This window comes from Salmo salar, chromosome ssa18, assembly GCF_905237065.1.
Source record: "Salmo salar chromosome ssa18, Ssal_v3.1, whole genome shotgun sequence".
Classification (NCBI taxonomy): Eukaryota; Metazoa; Chordata; class Actinopteri; order Salmoniformes; family Salmonidae; genus Salmo; species Salmo salar.
Window position 1 is genome coordinate 5,684,854 of NC_059459.1, and position 25,038 is coordinate 5,709,891.

Here is a 25,038-nt window from a genome sequence, read left to right on the forward strand (position 1 = left end):
CACGCTTTTCATCATTCCAAATGCTGCCCCCTGTCCCAAAAAAGTTAAGTACTGCAGTGCATCTCCTCCTCATGGACTGGACCAGATTTGCCAGTTCTTGCTGTGAGATGTTACCCCGCTCTTCCACCAAGGCACCTGCAAATTCCTGGAAAGTTCTGGGGGAATGGCCCTAGCCCTCACCCTCTGATCCAACAGGTCCCAGATTTACTCAATGGGATTGAGATCCGGGCTCTGACATTCCTGTCTTGCAGGAAATCGGGCACTGACATTCCTGTCTTGCAGGTAATCACCCACAGAACAAGCAGTATGGCTGGTGGCATTGTCATGCTGGAAGGTCATGTCAGGATGAGCCTGCAGGAAGGGTACCACATGAGGGAGGGGGACGTCTTCCCTGTAACGCACAGCATTGATAGCCTACAAGCTCAGACCATGACGGACACCACCTCCAAATCGATCCCGCTCCAGAGTACCAGCCTCGGTGTCACGCTCATTCCTTCGACATTGAACGAGAATCCAACCGTGTGAGAACCGCGACTCGTCAATGATGGGCACTTTTTGCCAGTCCTGTCTGGTCCAGCGACGGTGGGTTTGCGCCCACAGGAGACGTTGTTGCCGGTGATGTCTGGTGAGGACCTGCCTTACAACATGCCTGCAAGCCCTCAGTCCAGTGTTTAACCTCTATGGGCTAGGTGGGATGCTTGCGTCCCACCTACTCAACAGCCAGTGTAATCCCGTGGCGCGTTATTCAAATACCTTAGAAATGCAAAACCTTCAATTTTTCAAACATATGACTATTTTACACCATTTTAAAGATAAGACTCTCGTTAATCTAACCACACTGTCCGATTTCAAAAAGGCTTTACAACGAAAGCAAAACATTAGATTATGTCAGCAGAGTACCGAGCCAGAAATAATCAGACACCCATTTTTCAAGCTAGCATATAATGTCACATAAACCCAAACCACAGCTAAATACAGCACTAACCTTTGATCTTCATCAGATGACAACCCAAGGACATTGTTATACAATACATGCATGTTTTGTTCAATCAAGTTATATTTATATCAAAAAACCAGCTTTTTACATTAGCATGTGACTAGCATTCCCACCGAACACTGCCGGTGAATTTACTAAATTACTCACGATAAACGTTCACAAAAAGCATAACAATTATTTTAAGAATTATAGATACAGAACTCCTCTATGCACTCGATATGTCCGATTTTGAAAATAGCTTTTCGGTGAAAGCACATTTTGCAATATTCTCAGTAGATAGCCCGGCATCACAGGGCTAGCTATTTAGACACCCAGCAAGTTTAGCACTCATCAAAGTCAGATTTACTATAAGAAAAATGTTATTACCTTTGTTGTCTTCGTCAGAATGCACTCCCAGGACTTCTACTTCAATAACAAATGTTGGTTTGGTCCAAAATAATCCATCGTTATATCCAAACAGCGGCGTTTTGTTCGTGCGTTCTAGACACTATCCTAAAAGGTAAATAAGGGTGATGAGCATGGCGCAATTCGTGACAAAAGAATTCTAAATATTCCATTACCGTACTTCGAAGCATGTCAACCGCTGTTTAAAATCAATTTTTATGCCATTTTTCTCATAAAAAAGCGATAATATTCCGACCGGGAATCTGCGTTTAGGTAAACAGACAAAGGAAAAGAAAGCATTCGGTCGACGCGGGCACGCGTCTAAGCCCATAGTACTCTGAGCGGCCACTTGCCAAACGCGATAAAGTGTTTCAGCCAGAGCCTGCTTCGATATCGTTCAGCTTTTTCCCGGGCTCTGAGAGCCTATGGGAGCTGTAGGAAGTGTCACGTTATTGCAAAGATCCTCAGTCTTCAATAAAAAGAGCCAAGATGAAACAGAACTTCTCAGACAGGCCACTTCCTGCATGGAATCTTCTCAGGTTTTGGCCTGCCATTTGAGTTCTGTTATACTCACAGACACCATTCAAACAGTTTTAGAAACTTTAGGGTGTTTTCTATCCAAAGCCAATAATTATATGCATATTCTAGTTACTGGGCAGGAGTAGTAACCAGATTAAATCGGGTATGTTTTTTTATCCGGCTGTGTCAATACTGCCCCCTAGCCCTAACAGGTTAAACCCTTTACAATGAATCTCTGAAGTTAATTTGTAAAAATGCATCTTTTAAAAATGGATGTTTCTATTTTGCAGAGTTTGTGCATAATGACCTCTGTCATTGGCGATAAGGGGAAACCACTGCATAAAACCTTTACTCTTCATTTAAAGAAACTTCACCCAGAAACAATCTTTTATTTTCTTTCATTAGTCTAATGTTGACAGTCCCAGGATGTTTGGCTTGTCATCAAGCATTTTTTGGTGGAATGTTCCTTTAAAACACACTCCCAACTTTAAAAATGTTAGGCACCAAACAGAATGTAATGTGTACCAGAAAGTGCTCAATTTTATTTATTTTTTGTTTTGTTGATAGTTTTGTCTTAAATGGGCCTATATGAATCCTACTTTATTTTTTTTTTTAAGCACAACTCATGAATAGCAGACCCTTTTCCTTTCTTCCTGTGCCAATCACTTGCCTAGACCTAGTGTCAAGTTACCAGGTCGTTGGCTAGCTTGCTAACATGACTGAACAACAGTTTATCAAAACAATAATAAGCGGTCCGGGATTAGTATAAAACCGCCTGCAACATGGTTTGTGAAATTATATCAAATGTGTGTAAAATCATGCAGAAAGAGAAAGTAGTGCCAGTTGTGAGTCCTTAAAAAAACTGCTGTTTGACCTAGAGGAGCTGTTTCCTTTGCTGTAACACTTCAAGCATGACAGTCGCAAAGCCGTTTTTCCTTTTTGGCACTGCAGTGTGACAGCAAACTTGCAAAGCCTATCAGTCTGTCCTGTGCTCTTGGTCATACCAGGAATGAAATTAGATTTATGGACTTTGCTCGCACTGCTTCAAAGTATCAAATGTAACAGAAGACCGATCAGGGTCTGCATCCCCCCCCTCGCCATCAAGGCTACATTTATTTTTTAAATGATTGAAGAATAGATGCCCATGAAGAGCGGACGGAGAGAAGCAGGTGAGTGGTGGCTGGAAGAGGATTCAGCTGGTGGATTACAGCTGCCACACATGATATGCGTATGAAAGTGAAGTGGACATTATTGGACCGGTGCATACAAGCGACTGTTGCTGTTGCTTCAAATTTAACGGAATTTATTGACAACTGACTTTATACATTTTATTACAGGTGCGGGTTTTTTAGGTCGGTGGGGCTGAGAAATTTTGAAGTATTGTGTGAAACGGTGCTATGGTATTCAAAAATGTTTATCATGTTTTGGTACTGTGATATTACCATGGTTACAGTATAACGTGCAACACTGGCATTGGTCCATTATACGTTATGAAGCTTACTTAGTTCCCCAGCACAGTTGAGCCAGTCATGTTTGTAAATGGCACAACGGGAGGAAGCGTGAGCATGCGAGTCCATTTCTGTATTGATTGGCAATTTCTTTCTATATCGAATGTGTTTCTTTGCTTGATCAGGGACATGCAACACTAGTGTTCCTTCATAGAAAATACATAGCTTCGTTTTCATCAGTGTCAACAGAAGTGCACCGCTATTTGGCTGGCAGCCACAAGTAAATGAGGTTACAATGAAAAAGCTAAGTTTTTGTAATTATTTTATATATATATTTTTTTTGTTAGTTTTTTGCTTAAGCTATGCATTGCCACTTCTCTTTAGGCATATAGAAAGAATGTAGCCAGCTACACTACATGACAAATTATGTGGACACCTGCTTGTTGAACTTCTCATTCCAAAATGATGGGCATTAATATTAGAGGTCGACCGATTGATCGGAATGGCCGATTTTTAATTAGGGCCGATTTCAAGTTCTCATAACAATCGGTAATCGGTATTTTTGGCCACAGATTTTATTTATTTATTTATTTTCTTTTTTTAAATATATTTTGTATTTAATTTTTTACACACCTTTATTTAACTAGGCAAGTCAGATTAAGAACACATTCTTATTTACAATGACGGCCTAGAAATGGGGGTTAACTGCCTTGTTCAGGGGGGATTCGTTTTTGCAACCTTCGGTTACCAGTCCAACGCTCTAACCACCTGCCTTACATTGCACTCCACAAGGATTAACAGGCTGACTACCTGTTACGCGAGGGCAGCAAGAAGCAAAGGTAAGTTGCTAGCTAGCATTAGACTGATAAAAAAAACAATCAATCTTAACATAATCACTAGTTAAACTAGTAATATCAACCATGTGTAGTTATCTAATGTGTCCTGCGTTGCATATAATCGATGCAGTGCCTGTTAATTTTCATTGAATCACAGCCTACTTCGACAAACGGGTGTTGATTTAACAAGCGCATTTGCGAAAAAGTACTGCCGTTGCACCAATGTACCTAACCATAAACATCGATGCCTAACAGGAATATTTAGATTTAGCCACCCGTTAGATAAAATACAGAACGGTACCGTATGTCACTGAATGAAAAAAAAACTTTTGTTTTCGCGATGATAGTTTCCGGATTCGACCATATTAATGACCTAAGGCTCATATTTCTGTGTGTTGCTAGTTAGCTATGTTTGTATGCGTTGTTGGTTGGCAACCTTTTACTTTATGTTTTTGGAACAGATTCCTGTTGGAACGTTCCACAAATTATACCCACCCCTTCAAGCCTGTCAACTCCCAAGATTAGGCTGGTGTAACCGATGTGAAATGGCTAGCTAGTTAGCTGGGTGCACGCTAATAGCGTTTCAAACGTCACTCGCTCTGAGACTTGGAGTAGTTGTTTCCCTTCCTCTGCATGGGTAACGCTGCTTCGAGGGTGGCTGTTGTCGATGTGTTCCTGGTTCGAGGAGAGGGACGGAAGCTATACTGTTACACTGGCAATACTAAAGTGCCTATAATAACATCCAATAGTCAAAGGGATATGAAATACAAGTTGTATAGAGAGAAATAGTCCTATAATTACAACCTAAAACTTATTACCTGGGAATATTGAAGACTCATGTTAAAAGGAACCACCAGCTTTCATATGTTCTGAGCAAGGAACTTAAACGTTAGCTTTTTTTTTTACATGGCACATATTGCACTTTTACTTTGTTCTCCAACACTTTTTTGCATTTTTAAACCAAATTGAACATGTTTCATTATTTATTTGAGGCTAAATTGATTTTATTGATGTATTATATTAAGTTAAAATAAGTGTTCATTCAGTATTGTTGTAATTGTCATTATTACAAAAAATATAAATAATTGGCCGATTACTCGGTATCGGACTTTTTTTGGCCCTCCAATAATCGGTATCGGTGTTGAAAAATCATAATCGGTCGACCTCTAATTAATATAGTTGGTCCCTCCTTTGCTGCTTTAACACCCTCCGCTCTTCTGGGAAGGTTTTCCACTAGACGTTGGAACGTTTGTAGGGTCTTGCTTCCTTTCAGCCACGAGCATTAGTGAGGTCAGGCACTGTTGGGCGGTTAGGCCTGGCTCGCAATCTGTTCCAATTCATCCCAAAGGTGTTCAATGAGTTTGAGGTCAGGGCTCTGTGAAGGCCAGTCATGTTATTCCAGATCGGTGTGGAAGAACCATTTTTAATGGACCTCACGTTGTGCATGTGGGCATTGTCGTGCTAAAACAGTAAAGGGCCTTCCCAAGTTGGACGCACAGAAATGTCTACAATGTCATTGTACACTGTAGCATTTTCCCTACACTAAGGGGCCTAGCCCGAACCATGAAAAACAGCCCCAGATCGTTATTCCTCCTCCAAACTTTACAGTTGGCACTATGCATTGGGGCAGGTAGTGTGCTTTTGGCATCTGCCAAACCCAGATCTTTCCGTCAGACTGCCAGATGGTGAAGCATGATTCATCACTCCAGAGAAAGCGTTTCCACTGTTCCAGACTTGAATGGTGGTGAGCTTTACACCACTCCAGCCAACGTTGGGCATTGTGCATGGTTATCTTAGGATTGTGTGCGGCTGCTCGGCCATGAAAACCCATTTCGTGGAGCTCCCGACGAACAGTTCCTGTGCTTATTGTCCAGAGGAAGTTTGGAACTTGGTAGTGAGCAACCGAGGACAGACGATTTTACACAGCGCTTCCGCAGTCAAGTTCTGTTAGCTTGTGTAGCCTAACACTTCACGGCTGATGTGTTGTTGCTCCTACACATTTCCACTTCATAACAGCACTTAGGTGTCCGGGGCAGCTCTGGCATGGCAGAAATTTGACAACTGACTTGTTGGACAGGTGGCATCTTATGGTGCCACATTGAAAGTCACTGAGCTCTGCGTTAAGGCCATTCTACTGCCAATGTTTATTGAGATTGCTTGGCTGTGTGGTCGATTTTATACACTTGTCCGCAACACGTTTCAATGAAATAGCCGAATACACTAATTTCAAGGGGTGTCAACATACTTTAGTGTATGTTTTAGAGCTTCGGGAAGTATTTATACCATTGACTTTATCAACATTTTGTTACGTTACAGCCTTATTCTAAAACATTTTTTTTTTTAAATACTCTGCAATCTACACACTACCCCATAATGACAAACTGAAAACTGATTTTTGGATATTTTTTCCAAAATAAATCATATTTATGAAACATGGAATTGAGCTCAGGTGCATCCTGTTTTCAATTGATCATCCTTTGTGATGTTTCTACAACTTGATATGAGTCCACTTGTGGTAAATTCTATTGATTGGACATGATTTGGAAAGGCAGACACCTGTCTATTTAAGGTCCCACAGCTGACAGTGCATGTCAGAGCAACAACCAAGCAGTGAGGTCAAAGGATTTGTCAGTGGCGCTCCGAGACAGGATTGTGTTGAAGCACAGATCTGGGAAGGGTACCCAAAAATGTGCAGCATTGAAGGTCCCCAAGAACAATGGCCTCACTTCTTAAATGGAAGAAGTTTGGGACCACCAAGACTCTTCCTAGAACTGTCCGCCCAGCCAAACTGAGCAATCGGGGAAGAAGGGCCTTGGTCAGGGAGGTGACCAAGAACCCGATGGTCACATTGACAGAGCTCCAGAGTTCCTCTGTGGAAATGGAGAACCTTCCAGAAGGACAACCATTTCTGCAGCACTCCACCAATCAGGCCTTTTATGGTAGTGGCCAGACAGAAGCCTCAGTAAAAGGCACATGACAGCCCGCTTGGAGTTTGCCATAAGGCACCCAAAGGAATCTCAGACAATGAGAAACAAGATTCTCTGATCTGATGGAACTCTTTTGCCTGAACGCCAAGTGTCAGGTCTGGAGGAAACCTGGCACCATCCCTGCGGTGGAAGCGGGGTGTTGCCATCCCTGCGGTGGAAGCGGGATGGCAGCGACTGGGAGACTAGTCAGGATTGAGGCAAAGTGTTCCTTTGATAACCTGCCCCAGAGCGATCAGGACCTCTGATTGGTGGGAAGGTTCACCTTCCGACAGGACAACGACCCTAAGCACACAGCCAAGACAATGCAGGAGTGGGTTGGGATAAGTCTCAATGTCCTTAAGTGTCCAAGCCAGAGCCTGGACTTGAACCTGTTCGAGGATCTGCTGAGAATGGGAGAAACTCTCAATACAGGTGTGCCAAGCTTGTAGCGTCATACCTAAGATGACTCGAGGCTGTAATCGCTGCCAAAGGTGCTTCAACAAATTACTGAGGAAGGGGGTCTGAATACTTATTTAAACGGGTTTTATTGTGTAAATTTGTACTATTCTAAGCCTGTTTTTTGCTTCGTCATTATGGGGTATTGTGTCGATTGGGGGGGCGGGCATTTAATCCATTTTAGAATAAGGCTTTAACCTAACTGTGGAAAGCCAAGTGAACTGGATACCTTCCCAACACTGTCTAGTGTACATTAGAATAATGTTTTGCTTAGTTAGTCTTGCATTTCACTGGTAGAAAATAGGCTGGCCACACTGAAGTACAGAGAAAAGAAGCTGCGCATCAGTCAGAGCGTTGTCTGCTGATAATGCCCATTCATATCTCATCTGGGTTTAGAAGTGCAACTGAAGCACAAAATTAGTGATGCTGATATTACAATATAAATATTTTAGATCTATTTAAAAAAAAATAATGCAGCAATGCATTTCTTATGCATTTTCCTTTTCTTGCGTGAGAATGTGTTAACACAACCCCTAGTTTAACTTGCTATCGAAGTAAGTGGCTGAATTATGAAGGTGACGGCTCATATTAGTTTCTGCCGTGTTTGGGAAGGCAAATCCCCTTTGAGTTATTTGTACAGCCGCCACTACTCTTGATTTCCTTGCGTTTTCTTTTCTCCTCTCCGTTGTCAGCCTGTCTGCTCCTCCCCCCTCCAAGCAGATCATTGCCCAAGCGACGGCGGACTCCACACAGTGTAGACATGCTGCTGGAGAGCCAGTACTGCATGCATCAACTTTGTTCATTTTAGTTTCTCGTTCAAATTCTCTTGTAAATGTCAACTTACCCAAAATGACACTGTTGCTCCAACCTATATAGATAGGCAAGCAAGCTCAAAGATATATCTTTAGAAATGTGTTTTTGTTTGTGCTCGTTACCATATTTAGCTGGCAGCCTCCATGCAAATTCACGATTTGTGAATTATTTTTTTTGCATTCTGGTAGATGCCAATTGGGCTTTTTTCCCCAACCACAAACTGTTAATACTGTAAATCCCGGGGTGAGAAGGAAGATATGAAAATCTGGATACGCCAACCATAGTGAGTGCATCGGTCTGTGGGAGGCCAAATTTATCCAAATTAATCATGCACTGGTCAGAAAACCGATTTTCAAAACGTACGACTCGAAGGTTCACTAATGTTTGCTGCTATTTTTATTCAGGAAACACCGGTTAATTGACGCGTCCTCTCCTCCAGTTCAGTAGCCTATCGAACGTTATTGCATGTAACGGTTGTTGGCTTTTTGCTGATTAACAATTGAGCTGGATCTGTCTGCAGTGACCTCTTTCTCTAAGCTGTTAAAATCAGAGGCCCAGCTCCTATTAATTTAAAATGGAAAATTATGTTAATGCAGCATGTATCCCACCGAATTGTTTCAAACTGAAACGTATTGGAGCCCATGCATCTAGATGTGAATTCGATAGTTAATGTAAGATTCACATCTGTCATAGGCTATATCTCAATTGGTTTAAAAACGGGTATCCTAAATTGTGTCCATAACTTAGAGCCATTAGTGGTAGGCCTGCTCTCCATGTGTAGGTTTGAGAGGAATGGCGCAGGGTCAAAGTAATACATTCCCAGCCGATCAAAGGGCAAGATGATGCTATCGATCAGTACTGGATATATTGATTAAACAATGCATCAAATATGATGTAACTTGCCTGGGTGTTGGCGCTAGTGGTCGATTTTGGATCGCTTTGACTTGTTGGTTTCTGGTTCTTCAGGCTTACTGACCCATACTCCCCCCATTTCTCCCCATCAGGCGGTGATCCTCCATGGGGGCCTGTCTAATGACAGTCTGGAGCTGGAGACGGGAGAGGCTCTGGAGGCCCTGTGCTGCCTGGACCCCTCCATACTGTCCATATTTGAGGACACAACCACAGGAGAGGTAAGGCTAAGAACAAAACTCAAATCACTTCCTTTTTCCTATATAGTGCTCTGCTTTACTTCTGACCTGAGCCACTTATGTAATTTAACTTTTTGCTAATAGTTCAAATTTAACTGAATTTTCTGAATTGTGAAATTTTATTTAAAAATAAATTTCTCTCAGAATAAAGTTGGACTTGATGAGGATAACGAGGCGACGCTGCTCACAGCTCTGACTGAGATCCTGGATAACGTGGACAACGAGAACCTGTCCCCTTTCGACACACTGCCAGACTCTGATTTACTAACTGGCCAGAAAGGCCGGGAACACTCTCCGGTGAGTCCCACATACAAACTGAACTTATCCCTGTTTGACATGCTGCACAACTCCGAACATGTAAAAACAGACTTTGTTTACTTGCTGTTTGAGGTGAAGAACAAATTACTTAACTCAGCACCACTATCGAACTTTTCATTCAGAAATAATCAGATCCCCCAAATAGGCACATTTATAAGCTTCCATTTTCGTGGAGGCCGAGTAGCCTAAGGCTACTTCTATGTATATTCAGGTGCGCGTCCTTACTCAACGTTGACAGGAGCGCTACAAACAAATGACGATGAATAAATTGACAACTCCTAAATGTAATGAAATAAACCAAGACTTGTTCCGCAGAAGTGTAGCCTAGATTGTGCGGTCTGCAACCAGGTCCACTCCAATAATAACGGTGAGACGGTAATAACATATTAAATGCATTAACATAAATTACCATAACAACCATAGATGAGAAATTATGGGAATTAAACGTAAATTATACTGGTGTGCCATCCTTGCGGTGTCCGCAATGTATTAGTCCACTAGGACGGTTGAATCGGACTGTCTCCTGCCATAAAAAATATGTATAAACTCATCAAAAAAAGAAACTTCCCTTTTTCAGGACCCTGTCTTTCAAAGATAATTTGTAAAAATCGAGTTAACTTCACAGATCTTCATTGATAAGGGTTTAAACACCGTTTCCCATGCTTGTTCAATGAACCATAAACAATTAATGAACATGCACCATTCTTAAGACACTAACAGCTTACAGACGGTATGCAATTAAGGTCACAGTTATGAAAACTTAGGACACTAAAGAGGCCTTTCTACGGACTCTGAAAAACACCAAAAGAAAGATGCCCAGGGTCCCTGCTCATCTGCGTGAATGTGCCTTAGGCATGCTGCAAGGAGGCATGAGGATTGCAGATGTGGCCAGGGCAATAAATTGCAACGTCTGTACTGAGACGCCTAAGACAGCGCTACAGAGAGACATGACTGACAGCTGATTGTCCTCGCAGTGGCAGACCACGTGTAAGAACACCTGCACAGACCATTTCTTCCTAACAAAGACTAATTTGCCACAATTTTACATAATTATGACAATATTGAATGTTGTGCAAAGAAACAGCAATATTTAGGATTGCCGCCCGTTCGATAAAATACGTAACGGTTCCGTATTTCACTGAGTAAAAGTTTTGTTTTCGAAATGATAGTTTCCGGATTTGACCATATTAATGACCAACGGCTCCTATTTCTGTTTATATTATAATTAAGTCTATGATTTGATAGAGCAGTCTGACTGAGCGGTGGTAGGCGGCAGCAGCAGGCTTGTAAGCATTCATTCAAACTTTACTGCGTTTGCCAGCAGCTCTTAGCAATGCTTGAACCACAGCGCTGTTTATGACTTCAAGCCTATCAACTCCTGAGATTAGGCTCGCAATAAAGTGCCTATTAGAACGTCCAATAGTCAAAGGTATATGAAATACAAATGGTATAGAGAAATAGTCGATGTGTCATAATTCCTATAACTACAAACAAACTTCTTAACTGGGAATATTGAACCACCAGTTTTCATATGTTCTGAGCAAGGAACTTAAACATTAGCTTTTTTGCATGGCACATATTACACTTCAACACTTTATGGCTTATTTAAACCAAATTGAGCATGTTTCATTTATTTAAAAATAAAATCTATTTAGTTATGTATTGAGTAAAATAAAAGGATTTATTGTTCATTCAGTATTGTTGTAATTGTTATATATAAATTGACTGACTAAATCAGTATCGGCTTTTTTTTGTCCAATCGGCATCGGCGTTGAAAAATCCTAATTGGTCGACCTCTAAAGCATATATGTATGTTGTAATCCGCATTTCAAACTGTCATTTTGTGAGGTGCAGCCAGGAACTTCTACTGTACAATGGCCTGTGGTGGGGCCGACGAACGAGTAGTCTCCATCGTTTAAATCTCCAGTTTGGAACGTTTTGGCTTCCCAGTAGATTCCCATGCCGATGGACAGTTTTGGATAGAATATTAACAGTATGTCGCCAATGCTCAACGAAAATAACCTATGCCACTGCCAACACCTCAAACATCTTGACACATTTATGCTGTCATCATGCCCAGTATTCCAACTACCGGAGCAAGATGGAAATGGATAATAACGCCACTTCGTCTCCAAGCAGCCTTTCATAGCTGATTCTGACCGGGCCAAAGAAATGACAGGAGCCATTTATAGCCACAGATATACGCACAACTCTCTTGCTAATTAACAGCGTGGTGGTGTCCCCATGGAAGGCCAGTACTCAATCCCACTTTTCAAACGGCTCATACACTAAAAGGGCGCTGTCGTCATTTTCACAATTTAAGTATTCCAACCTAATGTGGAAATGTATATGAAACACAGGAAAATCACTTGACTGCAATAGGCCTTTAAACAAACTTTTGTAATTTCATTTTCTCGCTGTACCGTCACCCTAAAACTGCAATACGTACCAAACCCGAACCGTTACACCCCTAGGTCTAACTGTATACATGACGGTAAACTTCATAGGGCTGAGATGTACCCAGCTTTAGGAAGCAGGGCTGTCTAAACAAATAAGAAACTGGTGACAATGTGTTCCAATGATTTTTTTTTTTTAAATTTAATGCATAACTTTCACTGTTTGTCTTGTGTTTTTCTTCTGATATTGTAGCTGAGGAGACTGCTTTGCTTGTCCCACTCGCCTCCAGAAAGCGAGACGCCCTGCAACACGCGACAGTTCTCCACCGGAAAGGTAGCAGCTTCATTACCTCCCTGTTGTACATGCCTTCAACTGTATCACTGTAGCGTTTGCTCCATTTTCATATTGACATGTACATTAGTCTTCGAAGGAATCATGAGACCTATTGCGGTGAAGTGCAGACGCACCATATAGTCTAGCTGGTGTGAAAGTCTGCATATGTAGGTGGTCCAGATGACATTTTTTAAACCTCCAAGCTGAACAGAGGAAAGCTCCAGACGTTAACCAGAGGTTTCCCCTCTCTCTTTATCCAGAGTCTCCCCAGGACACAGGAGTCTGTCCAGAGGAGTGACGGAGAGGAGGAAGATGACGCAGAGGCTTGTTCTCCCTCCCTGAGCCCAGACAGACAACCCTCGTCCCCAGAGCAAGAGCTCCTGAACTGGGGTGGCCTGTCCCTGCCTCTCCCTCTGGCTCTGGAGCAGCACATGGATGGAGAGAGTATGTCAGTGAGTCTAGGAGAGCTGGTCAGACACATGCACCCCTATTGCATGGCAGTGCGCATGGAGGATGAAGGGGAAGAACTGCTGCTGGCGGAGGAAGGGATACTGCTGGAAGTGGTCGAACAGGGAGAGCATGGCGAGACTATATTTGCCATCCCAGATATGGGCATCCCTTGCTCTCATCTCTCTCTCTCCTTGCCGGGAGTAGGAGACTCATTCAAAGCGGAGCAGAGGGTTCCAGATGAAATTTCTGAGGCGGATATGTTGGAGACACCAGAGTCTGAGTCGGCGAATGACGTCGTAGTTGACAATGACACAGCAGAGGTGGCTGGCCCTTCTGACCCTGCCGCGACACTGAGGGCAAAAGCAAGTGGTGAGAATGTCATCTACAGGAGACCAAAGGAGGAGACTGTGGAAAGATGTCTGTCTCGAAGGAAAAAGAAACGGAAAAACAAAGTGAAGAGTTCACCTGCTGAGGTCACACCTGAACCTGCCCAGGCAGAAGGGAGGGTCCTGAGGAGCGCTTCCAATAGGGGAGCAGCCCAGGAATCCTCACCCCGGAAGCCCATCAAGGAGACGACCAGACCAAATAAAAAGGACAACGAGTCGTTTTCTTCTGCCATATCTATGGCCGCCACCGAAGCCCCAAAACAGAAGACGAGAGCGACACATGCTGCCGAAACACAACACATAGAGCGGCAGAGCCATGTGGAAGTCACAACCCTAACACTATCCACACACCCCAGCGTTAAGGTCGTCCCCGGCTCTAACCATTTGTCAAAGGTCATGGCCTCTGACCTGTTGCCAGTGACTATGACCCCCGAGAAGGTCCCCCAACCAACCACAGGCTGCAAGAAGCCTCAAAGTCCCCTAGCTTCTGCAGCTAACCCAACAGCCCCCCAGACAATGGCAGCCCCCCAGGCAATGACAATCAACCCTGCAGCATCCCAGGCTCTTAACCCAAGTGAACTACCTGTGTCAGTGGCCCCTCAGGCAACAATGCAGTCCAACGGTGCCTCTCTAGCGGCCCCCCAGGTGATCTCCAAGCCCATTAAGGCCTCCCAGGCTATTGAGCCCAAGCCTAAGCCCCTGTCCCTCCAGCAGTACCGGCTGCGGCAGCAGAAGAAACCGGCCCCCTTAGAGAGACCAGAGGACCAGAGCACCAAGTGGCCCAGCCTCCCTGATGCCCCTACAGAGTTGCTCCCCATCCCCTGCCTCCCCATCCCCTCTTCCAGAGACCCTCGTCGCCCCCACCCCTCCCCAGGGAAAACTGAGGTGGAGGTGAAAACAGCCTGGCAGCCCATGGGACCAGGAGCACCTCCTACACCTGAAGCTCTGCTTGTGCCTCCTGCTTACATGCTGGCCTCCAAATCATCTTCCCCAAGCAAGGCTTCTAGTGCAAATGCATCCTCTACCACCCCTCCCCAGCAAGCGGCTGTTCCTACTCCACAGCCAGCTGCTGTTCCTACTCCACAGCCAGCTGAAGCTAGCCAACCCCCCAACTCTGTTGTGCCTGCATCCAGTACTGTGAATGTAGTACCACCCCAGAACCCTTTTGTGAAGCGTAATATACCCCAGGCCCCCCATCCTGCACTCACGAACCCCCTGCTCCAGCTACCCTCTAAGACTGTGGTCCTTATCAAATCTCAGAGCTCCAGTGGAGCCTCATCTAAAACCACTACAGATGCCAACAGGCCCACCCTAATTGATACTGTAGCCCAAAACCCCACCCCCATCGCTGCTGCTCTACTTGAGAAAACGTTAAACAGCACCACCAACGCTGCTTCTGTTTTTGTTCCGAAACCTACCCCTGCGGCTCCTTTGAAGGTGGCTACTACTCTCCAGAAGGGAGTAGTTACTCTGCCCCGACCTAAGATGCCCGAGCTGCCTACAGTCACTCCTGGGTCTACCCCAGCCAAACCCTCCACCACCCAGTCCTCCAAACCTCCAGTGAGGTGTACTACAGCCCAGGAGGCCCCCAAAGCCAAGAGCCCTACTCAGGAGCTGATAGAGGCCTTCACCAGTGAAATTGGTGAGTGGACATACTGGACAAACATTTAAGCAACCAGAGGATCAGTAGTATGTGTTTAGACTTGCCACAGTTTGTGGTTTATTGGTATAGTACTGAGTGGTTCTGTTATCTCACAGGTATTGAAGCTGCTGACCTCACCAGCCTGCTAGAGCAGTTTGAAGAGACGCAAGGTGAGTGATACTGAGTATTGACACTGGCGTTCTCTCTGGCTGTAGGGGATACAATTTTTCAGTCTACATTTCTTTCACATTTCCATGTTTCATTAGTTAATCTATAATGAATTACCCACTGTTTAATGAACAAGGCAGTCTGTTTTCTAACAGTCAGGAATTTTGCTTTAATGGTTGACTGTTACTCGCTGAAAATATAATCCACGTAGCCCTTATCCTCGCATGCTTGTGGCCTAATGGTCTTGGTGTTTGCCAACAACAAGTCAGATGTTAGCTAACAGCTCATTGGGTCCGCTAGTTCAGTAGTAGTAGACTAAATCCGTCACCAGGGTCACTTTCACTGGACTGTAAAAGTGGAGGGATGTGGCGTGTAGGGTTGCAGGGCTATCTCTGGCCCTGTATGGGGTGGGTGGAGGATTTTAGAGTGCCCAAGACTCCTGAGGTTAAGAACGGGCACCTTATGAAGTCAATGGCTGACAAACAGACCTTGCAGATCCATCTGGAATGTGCTCAATGTTGTGTGTTTTTGGTGCAGGTAAGTAGCTTGGCGGAGCAGCATTTTCAATGTTTTGTCTTATCTAGAGGGGCCTTCATAGTGGATTGACAGACTCATTTCTTTGATTAAAATATCCATGTGATGTTACATATTAGGATATACCATGACTTGACTCTTTTTATTTAATAAAACAGACTTTAGAATGTAGTAGCCTATAATGTGCGCCCCAGCCTTCATGCATGTAGCTTGTTTCAAATGAAGTGATCACTACAATGCAAGGTGGAATTGAAATGATGGAATAAAAATGTTGCCAAATAAGGAGTATGCTACAACGAGCAACCAGCAGGTAGGCTTTGACTAATATGAACAGAGTTAAGGAGAAAGCACAGCAAAGTATAGCCTGGCTAGTTTAGCTAGCTAGCTTCTTTAGGTTACGCCGATTTGACACGGTCAAGATGGGCACTGTCAAGTGGGATGATGAATGACATTGTGGCTGCTGCAAGTTAGCCAGTTTAACTAGTCTTTGACGAGCTGGCTTGGCTGCATGTCTATTTCCCTCCTGTCAGCTCCACTCGCACTTCTCACACACCATCCGGCCCTTCCCCCGCAGCAGCAGAGCTGTAGTCTCTCCCTTTGTGCTCAGGTTAAAAACATAAGTAAAAAAAAATATATATTTTTTTATATCTTCTGGATATCAATTTCCCCCCCGTTTAAATTTGAGTATTACTTTTCTTTCAAACGCCCATCCCTAGTTCTGAGTTCGTTTGGTTACATGATTTGTGATGTATTCTGCATGTGAATAATGAACATGGTGAGTCATCTAGTTAAGTGCCCACCTCGAGTTAGAAAGCATTGGTATTCAAGTTCAAACATTGAGGTGACAGTTGCGAACATGCGATATGGATGTTTCAGGAGATGGGTTTTCATGTCCTAACCTTTTTTAATGAGCCTTTATTTATTTTCCCCAAGGGGGTAGGGCTAGGCGCTATACCTATTTTACTATAATGGTATTGATGCACTGACGGTTTGGGTTTTACTGTCTTCTATAATGGTATTTCAATATGGTTTGTTAAATGTGATGCCCAACTCCATCGCATATGTCAATTTTTATAGTTTACCGTTTGCTTCCTGCAAGTCGAGTCTCACCCTGTTCTCCTGCATGTCGTAGCCCTGCCCCATCACTCAAGGGGAGCATGTTGCTCGACTACGGATTCACGAGCACTTCACTTGCCATTCAGTCTGCATGGTCAGAAGAAACAAGATGTCAGTGACACCGATGCTGCCTCCAAGTGTTGTATAATTACGCGATTACACTGCAGAAAAAAACAAATGCAACATGTAAAGTGTTGGTTTCATGAACTAAAATAAACCTCCAATTTGTCCATATGCACAAGCTTATTTCTCAAGTTTGGGGACATTTGTTTACATCCCTGTTAGTGAGCTTTTCTCCTTTGCCAAAATAATACATCCATTTGACAGGTGTGGCATATCAAGAAGCTGATTAAACGGCATGATCATGACGCAGGTGCACCTTGTGCTGTGGACAATAAAAGGCCACTAATGTGCACTTGTAACACAATGCCATTGTCTCAAGTTGAGGGAGCGTGCATTTGGCATGCTGACACCCGAGCTGTTGGCAGAGAATGTACTGTTAATTTCTCTTAAGTTGCTCCCAATATCGTTTTAAGGAATTTGTCAGTATGTCCAACTGGCCTCAACCACAAACCATGTGTAACCACGCCAGCCCAGAACCTCCATCTGGCTTTACCTGCGGATGGTCTGAGACCAGCCACTCGGACAGCTGATGAAACTGGGTTTGCCCAAGCGAAGAATTTCTGCACAAACTGAAGCTCCTCTGCATGCTCGTCTTGACAGGCAAATGCTCACCTTCGATTTCCACTGGCACGCTGGAGAAGTGTGCTCTTAACGGAGGAATCTGTTTCAACTGTACTGGGTAGACGTGTGGGCAAGTGGTTTGCTGATGTCAACGTTGTGAACAGTGCCCTTTTGTGGAGGTGAGGTTATGGGCAGGCATAAGCTACAGACAACGAACAATTGCTTTTTATCGATGGGAATTTGAATACACAGATACTGTGACGCGATCCAGAAGCCCATTGTTGAGCCATTCATCTGCCGCCATCACCTCATGGTTTAGCATGATAATACACGGCCCCCTGTCGCAAGGATTTGTTCATTCCTGGAAGCTGAAAAATGGCCCAGTTCTTCCATGGCAGCGTACTCACCAGGCATGTCCCCATTGAGCATGTTTGGGATGTTCTGGCTCGACGTGTACGGCAGCGTGTTCAAGGTTCCCACCTATATCCAGCAAATTCGCACAGCCGTTGAAGTGGGACAACATTCCACAGGACACAATTAACAGCCTGATCTACTCTGCATAAAGGAGATGTGTCGCACTACATGAGGAAAGTGGTGGTCACACCAGATACTGACTGGTTCTCATTCCACGCTGCTGCCTTTAAGCATCTGTGACCAACAGATGCATATCTGTATTCACAGTTATGTGAAATCCATAGATTACAGCCTAATGAATTTATTTAAATTGACATATTTCCATATGAACTGACTCGGTAAAATCTTTGAATTGTTTCATATTGCCTTTTTTATTTTTGTTCAATGAGTTTGTGTAGCTCTTAGTCTGCAGAAGGCTTTCTTTTCTTAGCATGTTGTGGCTAAAGTAAATATTGTTAGCCACTAGTTAGAAAAATGTAAGCGTTGCTAGTTAATAGTGTGATTTAAGTGCTGGTGTAGGCCTAGAGCAGCATGATTGTGCAATGGTATCTTCTAAATCAGCGGAATAGGCCAAGCATGAATATGTTTAGTTAGAGCTAACTAGCAACATGTAATATTTTTTTTTTAACTAGGCAAGTTGGTTAAGATCTCTTATTTACAATAACTGCCAAACAAAAGGCTTTCTGCGGGATGGGTTGGGATTAAAAATAAAAAAGAATATAGGACAAAACGCACCACCACGAGACAACACTACATAAACCTAAGATGACACAGCATGGTAGCAACACCAGATGACAACATGGTACAAACATTATTGGGCACAAAGGCTAAGAAGGTAGAGACAATACGTCACGCAAAGCATCCGCAACTGTCAGTAGGTAGCTGACAGGTAGCCTACTGGTTAGAGCGTTGGACTAGTAACCGAAAGGTTGCGAGATCAAATCCCCGAGCTGACAAGCAAAAAATGTAAATGAGGGAGAACTGTCCACTTTCAGTGTTTGCAGCTTGTTCCAGTCTCTAGCTGCAGCGAACTGAGAAGAGTGACCCAGGGATGTGTGTGTGCTGTGGGGACCTTTAAACAGAATGTGACTGGCAGAATGGGTGTTGTAGGTGGATGGGGGCTGCAGTAGGTATCTCAGATAGGGGGGAGTGGTGCCTAAGAGGGTTTTATAAATAAGCATCAACCCGTGGGTCTTGCGACGGGAATACGGAGATGACCAGTTTACAGAAGCGTGTAGAGTGCAGTGATGTGTCCTATAAGGAGCATTGGTTGCAAATCTGATGGCAAAGAACATCTAGCCACTCGAGAGCACCCTTACCTGCCGATCTAAATTGTCTCCTTAATCTAATCTGGTCATCTGAATCAGGGTTGATTTGACAGCTGGGGTGAAAGAGGAGTGATTACGATAGAGGAAACCAAGTCTAGATTTAACTTTAACCTGCAGCTTTGTGCTGAGAGGACCGTGTACTGTCTTGCCATACTCCCAAGTACTTGTATGAGGTGACTACCTCAAGCTCTGTCCACAGGTGTGAACACTCCCTCCTGAGGGTTTATTCTTACAAAACCACATGAACTTTTGTTTTGGAGGTGTTCAGAACAAGGTTAAGGGCAGAGAAAGCTTGTTGGACACTAAGAAAGCTTTGCGTGTTTAACACAATCCTGGGAGGGGCCAGCTGAGTATAAGACTCTGCGTCTAAATGGATGAGCTTCCTACTGCCTGAGCTATGTTGATGTAAATTGAGAGAGCGTGGGGCCTAGGATCGAGCGTTGGGGGTACTCCCTTGGTGACAGGTAGTGGCTGAGACAGATTTTCTGACTTTATACACTGCACTCTTTTGAGATGGGTAGTTAGCAAACCAGGCCAAAGACCCCTCAGACACAATATTCCTTAGTCGGCCCACAAGAATGGAATGGTCTACCACACGCATTCCCAAACTGGTGTACGTGCAATGCCATCATGGGTCCAGCAAATAAAAATGTGATTCACGTTTAAAAAATATATTTAAAGTTCTTCACATTTTCAAATAGTCAATTTATATTTTCCGTTCCATAAATTTGGGTGGTTTTTTTCCTCTTGCCTGAGTAGCCTCGGTTTAATTTTATTTCTGGCAGTGAAACATCTAGTGTTCAGCGAAATAACAAATACAGGTAGCCTAGTCAAATAATTAACATCCTATCACATTAACCGTTACGCTCTTGCGGGAATTCCACTAACGGTCCATATGTAGCTGCTGCTCATTCTGTTTGCTTAAATTGATAAATGGTTAAAAGTAAGGCCCATAGACATACCAGCAGTACTGCACCTGTCGACGACACAAGTCCTGCTTCCATGAGCACATCCAATGCTAGCGTCAGTAATTCTACATTTGTTAGCCCAGCTAGCAGGGACACTGACTGTTGTGAATCTGATGCAGCCGAAAAGCGACTGTCCCCTTCCCCGGGAAAGCACCGAACAGACGAGGACGTTGGACCATCAGGCGCAAATATGAGAACTGCATTGATTTAGGGGTTCACTTATATTGAGAGGAGTGCCATTCCTCAGCCAAAGTGTGTTTTGTGCAAAAGTACAACTCGATAACCTTCACTCTTGCGCAGGCCTTTAGGGAAAAAAACATGCCAATTTGGAAAATAAGCCATGGAGTTTTGAGCGAGAATTAAGACTACTTTCGAGTAAGACGTGTATAAAAGCAACACATACCATTTAAGGGGCTAGAAGTGTCTTATATGGTGAGCTACCGAGTGGCTAGGACAGGAAAAGCCCCGTACTATTGTTGACTTAATTTTTCCTCCTGCTGCGGATATGGCTGGGATAATGCTAGGGGAAAGGCCTCCTCAAACAAGTTTCATGATTCATCAGTGACATAGATGTCTTGAAACAATTGCCGCGTCACATACAAGCTAGTGATTTAGATGTGTTAAAGCTGGATGAGTCAACAGGCGTGGCGGGCCTGACACAGGTCCTGGTATATGTCCGTTACATTTATGGGTGGTCAATTAAGAAAGACATCCTTTTCTGGAAACCTGGACAACAGGAGAGGATATTTTTAAAGTACTGGACAGCTTTGTGACATCAACTGGACTTTGGTGGTCAAGATGTGTTGGTATCTGTACTGATGGCACAAAAGCCATGACAGGGAGACCTGGTGGAGTGGTAATGTGTGGGCAAGCAGTTGCTCCCGACGCTACTTGGGTACACTGCAGCATCCACCGAGAGGCTCTTGCTGCTAAACGAATGCCTGACAGCTTGAAAGACATTTGGACACTACAGTGATAATGGGTAACTTTGTTAAAGCAAGGCCCCTGAACTCGTGTGTATTTTCTGCACTGGGCAGCGACCATGTACCGCTTTTACAACATACAACAAGTGCGCTGGTTATCAAGGGGCAAAATATTGACACGTTTTTTAAATTCAGAGACGAGCTTAGTTTTCTTTACTGACCATAATTTTCATTTGTCTGACTGCTTGCATGATGAGCACGACTGGCCTATCTGGGTGTTTATTTATTATTTTTTTCTTGCATGAATGATCTGAATCTAGGATTGCAAGGACTCCAACTATATTCGATGTGCGGCACAAAATTGAGGCTATGATTAAGAAGTTGGAGCTCTTCTGTCTGCATTAACAAGGACAACACACGGGTCTTCCCTGTGGCTCAGTTGGTAGAGCATGGTGTTTGCAACGCCAGCATGGTGTGTGCAAAGCCAGGGTTGTGGGTTCGATTCCCACGGGGGGGGGCCAGTACAAAAAATAAATACATTTTTTAAATGTATGCATTCACTACTGTAAGTCGCTCTGGATAAGTGTCTGCTAAATTACCAAAATGTAAAAAAATTAAAGTATGTATATGTATTTTCATCCTTGTATTTTTAATTTTTTTTGCAAATTAACTCGCGCTTACGGACAATGTGAAATGTGATTATAGCGAAACACCTGAGTGAGTTGGGTGAGCAATTACGCAGGTACTTTCCCGAAACGGATAACACAACTGGATTCGTTATCCCTTTCATGGCCTGCCTCTAGTCCACTTACCGATATCTGAACAAGAGAGCCCCATCGAAATTGCAACAAGTGGTTCTGTGAAAATGTTGAATTTAGTCAGATGCCACTGCCTGATTTCTTGATAGGGCTGCGCTCAGAGAACCCTGCCTTGGCAAATTGCGCAGTTAAGACGCTGATACCCTTTGCAACCACATGCCTATGTGAATGGATTCTCGGCCCTCGCTAGCATAAACTAAATACAGGCACAGACTGGAAACTGATTTAAGACACTCCAATACAACCAACACTGCAGAGTTATGTCCATCCTTTTCAAGCACACCCTTCTCATTAACCTGTGGGGAGTTATTCACAATTTCCGACGAACAAATAAGGTTTTATATGTAAGATGGTTAAATAAAGAGCAAAATGATTGATTATTATTTTTGTGCCCTGGTCCTATAAGAGTTGTCACAACCTGGCTCATGGGAAAACTCACTCATTCTTATGTTTAATAAATGCATATTATGTGTGTCAGGCTTACAATGATGGCAAAAAAACATTTGTGCTGACCATGGTGCTAGAGGGGTATGCAGCTGGAGGTTGAATTTAAAGGTGTATGGGCCTATAAAAGGGTCTAAACAATCCGAGCCAGATGTTTCTTTTGGAGTCAAGTTTCAGGAGCTCCTTTAGCACCTTGGAGTCTCCCTGCAGGCAGTCAATCTGTAAAACAGTGATCATTAAGGTCATTACAGAAAACACCAGACTGATACCTATCAGGATTATTTGAGGATAACATCAAGGAGAGTAGCCTTTTCTGGGTGTTGGGAGTCATACCATGTGCGATTGGGTAATCAGAGATTTACGGGGACCCATTGCTTTAGGACTTGGTCAGGTGGTTTAAGCATGTCCCAGTTTAGGTCACCTAGCAGGACAAATTCATAGCTAGTGTAAGGGGCCAGGAGAGCTTTGGGCAGGTAGGGTATAGGCCGGTGCTGATGGAGGACAATAGCACCCACCAATAGTCAACAAAGAGCCATTTGAAAGTTTACTGCTTAAAACCAGCAAATCAGACGGTGAACAGATTGGCAGGTGGAATCCAAGCACCAGTGCATCATGCAACGGGACTAGGTGTCACACCCACTTGGGAGAGGCTTTTATTTCTGGAAGCAGATTTCTTGAACAGCCTGAGGGGGCTTCAAAGACCCCTGTCCCTTGTTGAAGTTGTATCTGATCTGTCCTAGCAAGTTTGGCTGCCTTAACTCAGCATTCGGTCCCTATAAAGTAAAATATATCATTGTAATGTATTAATTTTATTTTTTACATTTTCTTTCTTGGATTTCAATATAGCATTAGACAACACTACTCACTCAGTTCCAGGTTGGATGGTGTCCTCATGTCTTTGCTGTTCGTTTGCTAGAGCACCCTCCGTATATCTTTGGAAAAAGGAAACCTTGGTAGCAGTAATCTCTCCTGTGTGTATGTATATATGTGTCATAGTCCCCTGTTAAACACTGACCAACACTTTGCTTCCTACCCTGGCACAATTCCTCTCTGGCTTATCTGTCAAAGTGCTGCCCATTTTCCAACTGATTTTACAATTACATTTCCATGATTTACAACACTTCACCAATAAACTACGTCTAGATTGTTTGCCCATATCTATCATGCAGCCCTATGTGGGACAGTAAGTTATGACAGAAATGTTTATTTTTGGGTGAAGTTAGATTTGTTTTCTACTGTTCAGAGTGGCAAAAGCCCCATTGAAATAGGGTTGCCACCCTAGGGTCCTGAACTACTGATATTTAGAACTTAAAGTCCACCCAAACTGTTGCTATGTTTCATTAGTCAATTTTTGCTATTCCCCAAATGTTTTGCATGTCAGCAATCTAGTTTTCAAGATGGCATGTAACTTTAAAGATATAGAAATTTGGCATCTCATGATGCATTTTGCAAGTTACATGGGTGGCGTTTACCTTTTAATTATTCAAAAACCTCTGTCTTACTATGAAAAATATAGTGGGATAGATATGTGTGTGTATATATATATATATATATTATTTTGGCCATATTGTCCAGCCCTACATGGGGGGGAAATTGGGTTCACATTTGATGCTACTGTGCCTTTAAAATAAGGTGCTGCATAGTCAGGGCGGCTGCTATGCGGTCATGTCCACTGAGCTGGAATTCTGCCCTGTCCGCAGATCCATTTAACTGTGACCACAGCCATTGTCCGGCTGGATGTACAGGCCCCAGTTAGAACAACTGTCCAGAGTGTGTGTGTGTGTGTGTGTGTTGGCACCGCCGCTGACTAGTCCAGGCCTAGCATAATGGCTGAAACATGTAGATCTAGCCCAAAATCAAGATGTTATCAATGAAACGGGTGCCTATGAATGTGTTGGTGAAAGGTGAGCATGCTACTTTACTGACCTCTCCTCCATCCCTTGATTTTACTCATTCCTTCTTTCTTCTCTCCAGCTAAAGAGGAGCAGTATGTTCTGGAGGTCTCTGGTAGAGCAGCAGCTGTAGGAAACTCTAGGTGAGTTACCCTACAGCCCCATGCTGCTCTGGGTGTGTGTGGGTACTTTGTATGTGTTACATTGATCTACTGCACACTGAAGACCTCGATGTCTGACCGCACAATGGGCCAAGAGATCCACCATTTAGTTAGTTTTTGGATAAAATAATTTGAACCATTTCCCCCCCCCCTTTTTTTTCTTCAGCAATGCCAAATTGTTTTGTCCTTGTCGGTGTGGCTTCTGGACTTAGCCTTGGGCTCATCTTAGAAGTGTACCTGTTCAATGATGCAGTGTTGAAGGTGTGTTTGTTTGTTTCTATTGTAGTGTGGAGCAGCCATGTGACAGGACAGTTGTGGAGAGAGTCAGCGCACATGACCTGGCAAGCACTGCAGGTAAGAACTACTGTACTAATCACCCGGTCAGCTGCTAATGGTAACTGTACACTGCTAATCATAAACCAATCACCCAGTTGCCATGGTCATAAGCCCTGTCTATTTCTAAAATGTAACTTTTCAAAATCTGATTTAAACCTA

At 43.6% G+C, this 25,038-nt stretch overlaps 1 protein-coding gene across 1 annotated transcript in view; it reads left to right on the top strand.

The window, feature by feature from the left end:
- LOC106576855 (peroxisome proliferator-activated receptor gamma coactivator-related protein 1) overlaps positions 1-25,038 on the top strand; it is a 52,076-nt gene that overhangs the window by 10,599 nt on the left and 16,439 nt on the right. The window contains exons 2-8 of the mRNA XM_014154333.2: positions 9,424-9,549; positions 9,712-9,864; positions 12,535-12,615; positions 12,876-15,093; positions 15,210-15,263; positions 24,465-24,525; positions 24,830-24,897. Of these exons, the coding sequence (XP_014009808.2) occupies positions 9,424-9,549; positions 9,712-9,864; positions 12,535-12,615; positions 12,876-15,093; positions 15,210-15,263; positions 24,465-24,525; positions 24,830-24,897 (2,761 nt within the window). The remainder of the gene's footprint in view (positions 1-9,423; positions 9,550-9,711; positions 9,865-12,534; positions 12,616-12,875; positions 15,094-15,209; positions 15,264-24,464; positions 24,526-24,829; positions 24,898-25,038) is intronic.